This window comes from Pempheris klunzingeri, chromosome 20 (genome assembly GCF_042242105.1).
Source record: "Pempheris klunzingeri isolate RE-2024b chromosome 20, fPemKlu1.hap1, whole genome shotgun sequence".
Classification (NCBI taxonomy): Eukaryota; Metazoa; Chordata; class Actinopteri; order Acropomatiformes; family Pempheridae; genus Pempheris; species Pempheris klunzingeri.
Genome location: NC_092031.1, coordinates 21,072,810 through 21,079,540, shown reverse-complemented (window position 1 = coordinate 21,079,540; position 6,731 = coordinate 21,072,810). Strand labels below are relative to the sequence as shown.

The following is a 6,731-nucleotide window of genomic DNA, read 5'->3' as shown; positions in this document are numbered from 1 at the left end:
ACGGGATTTCAGAATTAAAGCACCAGGGAGAAAGATGCACATTAATGCATCAATACTACTGATAATAATAATAATCCAACAACATAACACTCTGACAGTAGCCGATATGCTTAACAAGTCTAGTTCCTGCACAATAATACTAATGCACCCGCACTGAATCCCCCAAAGTGAAAGAGAGCTCTCACACATCTTCAGGACCTGTGCACTTTTACTTAAGTTAGATTCCAAAAGCAAAACTTTTACTTGTAACGGAGTTCTTTACATTGTGCCACTGACTTCTGACTGAATCACAGTTTCAGTAGCATCACTAGTGTTGCTGCCAAAGTGCCCCCACCACACCAGGGCTCATTTAAATGACGTGCAACCCTTGCTGAAATATGACCAGCTGTTTGGCCCCAGATCCACTTTAAATCAGCCACAAACAACGAAATCAAAGCTCGCAGGAGTCAGGATCAAATCTAATTGATTCATCACAAGTGGGTCATGTAACTATGGCACGTTCATAATTCTTTTTGAAAGCGGCATTTCAAACCCACTCCTACTGTCAGACACTCTATTATTTCGGTTTGCTGCTCACCAGATGATTGGCTGGAGTGAACTGATTCTGCTGAAATACGATTATCTCCTCTCTCTTGTCGTCTGATCACTGTGTCAGCTCCATTTGGAGCTGTGAGTGAGCCAATCAGAAATGGCCGCTGGCCACCTGCAGGAAGTTGGCCGTCTATTTATCTCCTCCCTCCTCCGCCTGCAGCGAGATAACAGCCGCAACAGTTGGATCAAGTACCAGCCAGTCCACTACCGCAGCCTGATGGACACCAGCGCTCTGTAACGGTCTCCTCCACACTCTCTCCAGTGGTCAGTGGATCAAGTTTTGCCCTGAAAGTTACAGTAGATGTTCGGTAGTATGTGAAGAAGTTCTTTTTGAGACACGGTCGATAAAGAGGAAGGCTGTAAGGAGAGACAGAAGGGATCGCTTCATTCACCTCCAGCGCGCAGCTGCGGCACAAGGCACCATGAGCGTCCCGCTTTACGCGCCGACCCCCATCCAGCCCGCTCACCCGACTCCCTTCTACATCGAGGACATACTGGGGAGATCCGCCACCACCAGCGCCGCCTCCTCTCCCTCTTCTTCGTCCTCCTGCTCCACTCCGGTCATCCCCGCGCCGACCCTCCCGTCGGCCAATTCGTCCTTCACCAGCCTCATCTCGCCCTACCGGACGCCAATTTACGAGCCCACTCCGATCCACCCGGCGCTCTCTCACCACGCCGCCGCGGCGCTCACCGCCACCTACGCCACCGCCGGGACCATCACGGGCTCCATCTACCCCTTCCACCACCAGCACCACCGCTCCATGGGGGAGTACGCGCATTCGCTGCTGAGGCACGACCCCCTCGGTGAGTTGGGTTAGTGTGAGTGAGAGTGTTGGATGGTGTCCCTGAGTGTACGTGTTCGTTCTTGTTTATAGTGAATACTGAACAACCTACAGCCCTTTTGTTTCCTCCTGTGGCAAACTGTCTGACCTGGTGACACCGTGGGTCTGATGTGGCACATGAGAAATCTTTTGACATTTGATATTTTACATGTCACATTTTCTTATCATGTCTCATTATACACCAGGGGATTCCCATATGTGATTTGGGAAATCCAATAAATACATTTCAGAACAAAAGCAGCCAAACTTGCTCGGATGATAAGGCAGCAGTTGCACTTGTTTTTTGTTTTTTTTTAACCCTGAACCATGAACACTTCTCTGTCTTCACAAGCTCCGTTTCAGTGCCAACGAAACTATTTTTGCATAAGTATCACGCTTGGTCATACATGCATATCGAAGTGCAGTGAAGACAGTCTGCAGCAGACTGCAGGGTAAAGGACAGGGGACAGACAGGCTCTGTTATTATGACAGACATGTTTGGGGCCACAATAGCAACAAGCTTATACGTTCAGTCCAGTTAGTCTGCTGTAGTGGTGGTGGGGGCTACAGGGTCTCTGGGGGGGTAGGGGGGGGTGGCAACCTTGACTCTTTTTCCTGATTCCCATTGTTCTGCAACATCAGAGGAGCAAGTCAGCCGATGACTAAAACATTGCTGGACTCTAAATCACTTGTTATTTCACTGCTCTCTCTCTCTCTCTCTCTCTCTCTCTCCCTCTGTGTGTGTGTGTGTGCTTTCACATAATTGTGAGCACCAAATGCCCCCCCCCCCCTCCCCCCTCCACACCCCCCATACAAGGCACACACAAAAAAAAAGAATATAAATAATACCTGCAGATATTCACTTCTTTCGGTTTAGTCAGACCCATCTCATCCAGATCCAGACCATAACCTTAAATAACACATTCAACCTCAGAACAATAATAATAACAACAATAATAACAATAATAATAACCTCATTTTAATTTCTAGTCATCATCCTGAAATGTTCAAATCAAATACACCTTATGGTGAAAGTTCTTAGGAGACACAGACGGTGAAGTGTTTCTTACAGCACCTTCAGTATGTAGCTCAGGTTTATTAACTTTAATCTTTAACTTTAACTTTAATTGACTCATTACTGGTAAAGGCAGGCAGGCAGGCTGCCGGTCCTCCTAAGTATAGTGTGCCAAACGGAGCGTGTTGCGCTTAACAAGCCGGCCCTTTTCCGCCCGTCGCGGAAGCCGTGAGCCTGTCGATAGGAGTAAATCTGGTTTCAGAAGCTGTTAAATGTTTTCCTGGCTCAGCCCGGCCAGCCGCTTCCTCGGGAGCTCGCTGCACGCTGCTGATTATTTTATCGACATCCTCAATACAGACATATTCAGGAAACACTCGGCCTCTGATAGCCCGGGATCCGTTTTTCACATATTGTTGCACTTCCTCTGCCCGGACCAGCGAGGATGTGGCTGACTTTCTTTCTGGTCGGCGGCGAGAAGAGAATGAAGCAAACAGAGACAGCACACGAAGCCTGGAGGAGCCGGGCTCAGTTAGGAAGGGGGCTAAAGCGGTGCAGTATAGAGAGCCCCCCCCCCCCACCAAAAAAAAAATTACTAATAATACCGCAATAAAAAGGTGTAAAAAAAAAATATTTATTTCAGTTTTACCCTCCAAAAGAATCATTTGCCCCGTTTATATGGCGAGGACAAGTGTCCTGAAAACACACGCGGATTATTTTAAAGATTAGAATATAGAATCAATTATTAGAATTAGTTTATTCCCTTAAAGCTTGGATAGGCTGTTCCACCTCCTTAAATGGCCTTAATGATAAGAAAATATATATGTTTATATATGACTGGAAAAGAAAAAAGAAGAAAAGATAAGTGGAGTAATGGAAAGTGTAGCTTTGGTTTTTTTTTTCTTTCTGATTTTGTCCAGCAGAAACTTTATTCATCCAGGTAACAAATCAGCAAGCCGAGCTTTATTCTCCTGAAGCCTTATCTTTGGTGACATCGGTGTGTGTCTCATGGGATGGATCAACAGACTTCCTTTGGGGGTGGAGTGCGGTGAGAGAGGGGGGGGGGGGTTTGAAACCAGCAGCAATGAGAAGAAGGTCTCTAACAGATTCGACCACAACCGATGAATAATGTGCGGGTGAGCGCAGAGGACGTGAGCGTCTGTAGGTTGATGCAATCGCCTATAATCACACCACAAAGCAGGAAGCACATGAAGCGGATATTTGGCCATACTTTTCACTCTGTCACGACCTTCCTTAAAAGACAGCAGCCTGCAGCAGGCCGCTGCTATTGTTTGTTCCAGAGAGGAAACTAAACGAGAGAAACAGTCCAGGGCTGCTCCATCATCCAAGCACGGCCGGTGGACTGGAGCCGCTTAAACAGCACCGTGCAGTTATTTAATCACTCATCACACTCACCAGATATTATGCAACTAGAATGATAATAATAATAATAATGATGATAATGAATTATTATTATTATTATTTTATTTTATAAACATGAGCCTCACTAACCCCAGTCCTCTCCTCTTCCTGCCCTGAAGGGAAACCTCTGCTGTGGACTCCCTTCATCCAGCGGCCCTTACACAAGAGAAAAGGCGGGCAGGTCCGGTTCTCTAACGACCAGACCATCGAGCTGGAGAAGAAGTTTGAGACGCAGAAATACCTCTCACCTCCGGAGAGGAAGCGACTGGCAAAGATGCTGCAGCTGAGCGAGAGACAGGTGAGCAGGAGTGTATCATATTATTCTATTTCTAAGAATGTATATTCTATCAGTCAAAGGACCACCTCTGTCTTTACTGATGTGCGTCCTGTGGTCTGAGGGCCTTTAATTCCACCTCTATAATTAAATGAGACGTGGACTTTTTTTTTTTCAGAGATTTAGTTTTGTTTCGTGGAATTAATATTTAGAGTTTGGACAAGAGAAAAATGTTTTTACTGCAATACCACAGTGTAAAAAATCACTGTTACAAGTTAAAGTCCTGCAATCAATATCTTACTGAAGTAAAAGAATATAACTAATATTATTTATTATTCAGAATGTACTTATTATTTTTAGAATAATATATGTAATAATAATATATATTATTTTAATTTCGCAGCTTGAAAGAGTGGAGCTGATTTGAACTACTTCATATACTCTCTGGTATCTTAATTTGTAATGATGCATTTAACAATGTATTCCTTGTTGTATATTTTGTATTGATAATCTGAGTCTGCAAAGTAATTATTACCTTATGCTGTGTAACTAATTTAGTGGAGTAAATAGCAGGCCACACTATTAAGACGTGGTGTAGTAGAAGTGGAGCAGCATCAAATGGAAAATAAAAAAACACAAAAAAAAGTGTTTTTTTTTTTTATTCATACTTTTATATATTTATATTTTACTTTGTGTTTGAAGTGTATTCTTATTCTTATTCTTTTGGAGCTGTGTGTAACAAAAAGCAATTTCCCCCTGGGGATTATTAAAGGAATTCTGATTCTGATTCTGATTCTGATTCTGATTACATTGATTTGAATTCGATTTGAATAATTGAATTAAAATGAGCTGGAAAACTACATGAATGCATCAATAATCCTAAATAGATAACAGCCTGTGTGTGTATTATTTTTTATTATTTTACTTGTATTTTTACTGAAGGAAAAAATGAATACTGAGTATTTACTTTACTTTTACTTGAATGAAATATGGGATTAAACATCTGTGGTGTTCCCTGTTCTGCTTCTCTTGTTTGTGACAGCTGAAGACACACTCAGGAGGCCAGTGATTCATTTATTGCTCCTCTTTTTTCTTCCAGGTCAAAACCTGGTTTCAGAACCGCCGAGCGAAGTGGCGCAGACTAAAACAGGTGAGAGGCTCCGTTCCCTTCCTCACACATGGTCCAAGCTTGTGACGCGTAAAAGCCTCTTCGTTCATAAAACTGTCTGTCGTCGTTCGTGTCAGGAAAATCCTCCGGGAGGGAAGCGGGAGGTGGAGGACGGCAGTAAAACAGACGAGGCCGAGCCCCCCGGGACCCAGAGCCCGGAGCGCAGACACACCGGCCCGGCCTCCGAGCTGGAGCCGGCGGGCCGCTGCGTGCGCTCCGCGTCCCCTCAGCAGCCCCCCCACACAGAGCTCCACTCGGACGTGTCGGATGACTCCGACCAGGAGCTCGACATAGAGGACGACGACGAGTTCACGCCGGAGCCTAGTTGCGGACACTAGGAGCTGGATGATTAGCTTCTCTGGACTCCTCTGACTCTTCAGCCAGAACCACAGGCCGCGGCCTGATGTGATCTTTAGGGGAGAAGAGAAAAGGAACACCATGTCTCCTTTAAAGCACCGTGCTCTGCTGTGTCTGTGCTGACCGTCACTGTAAATGAACTGTAGCCTTCTAGAAAGTCTGTATGTCCTGGATGATGATGATGATGATGATGATGATGATGAACGCTCTTAGGTAAATGGGTAGCTGCCTTAAAATGATGTGGTATTCCATCAAATAATCAGTGTAGCAAAAATTCTGTTCTGTTGGGAAATATCTAATAAACTATTTTTGTGGTATGAATACATTTGTCACTTTCGGATTTAGCTCAGATTTGTTTTGAATTTCTTAAAATTGCACAGGAACAAAAGGGAAATCACTGAATTTACAGTAAATATATTCTATAATAAAAAGAAGGAGTGATTAGCTTTTACTGGCAGGTCAAAGAAATTAAAAAAATGTTCCTCTTTTTTCTTAGATAAAATACAATTGTATTTTTTTTTTTAAATCGATATTATTATGTAACAAATGATGGATTAATATTACTGATACATTAATGTGCAGTCACGTGTAAAGCTGGTCATGTTGTAGCTAATTTCAACCATTTAATATGATGTGGTTCAGTCTGGCTTGCATTACATCATCCACACCAGTGGACATTTCATTTGGACATTTCCACTTTCATTTATTTCCAATTGCTCTCCTCGGTGGATTAGTAGGTTTGCCATTCAAATTTATAACTTAAATAGCATTTCATTGGTGGAGTTAGGACAGGAAGCTGTGCAGCCTGAAGGCTCCGGCTCTGTCCCACTCTGTCCCACCTCGCCTAATGTATATTGACTGATTTTCTTTTATTTTTCGTGTCATGCACACAAAGAGCCCTCGCGGGTTTACAAGACACCAAAAAGTACAGTCAAACGTTTCATCACATTTGATTTCACCACTAAAGGACATGTTATTTCACAGCTCGGCCTTTAATAAAATGTCCTGCCTTTTCTCCCAACCTTAGCAAATAAAATCTGCGACAGAAGAAGATTCCCTTCCTAAAGCACAACTTAAGTTTTTTTC

The 6,731-nt window shown here is 43.7% G+C and overlaps 1 protein-coding gene across 1 annotated transcript; it reads left to right on the top strand.

Annotated features, from left to right (window-relative positions):
• The first annotated feature begins 813 nt into the window (after nucleotides 1–813).
• Nucleotides 814–5,966, top strand: hhex (hematopoietically expressed homeobox). Its single transcript, XM_070851947.1, has 4 exons — nucleotides 814–1,395; nucleotides 3,966–4,144; nucleotides 5,220–5,270; nucleotides 5,366–5,966. The coding sequence occupies exons 1-4, from the start codon at nucleotides 1,014–1,016 to the stop codon at nucleotides 5,624–5,626; spliced, it is 873 nt and encodes a 290-aa protein (XP_070708048.1). The 5' UTR covers nucleotides 814–1,013; the 3' UTR covers nucleotides 5,627–5,966.
• Nucleotides 5,967–6,731: the final 765 nt, after the last annotated feature.

Coding starts and splice junctions, on each gene's coding strand:
- hhex (XM_070851947.1), top strand. CDS start 1,014: ATGAGCGTCCCGCTTTACGCGCCGACCCCCATCCAGCCCGCTCACCCG. Junction 4,145..5,219: donor TGCAGCTGAGCGAGAGACAG/GTGAGCAGGAGT, acceptor TTTTTCTTCCAG/GTCAAAACCTGGTTTCAGAA. Junction 5,271..5,365: donor AGTGGCGCAGACTAAAACAG/GTGAGAGGCTCC, acceptor CGTTCGTGTCAG/GAAAATCCTCCGGGAGGGAA.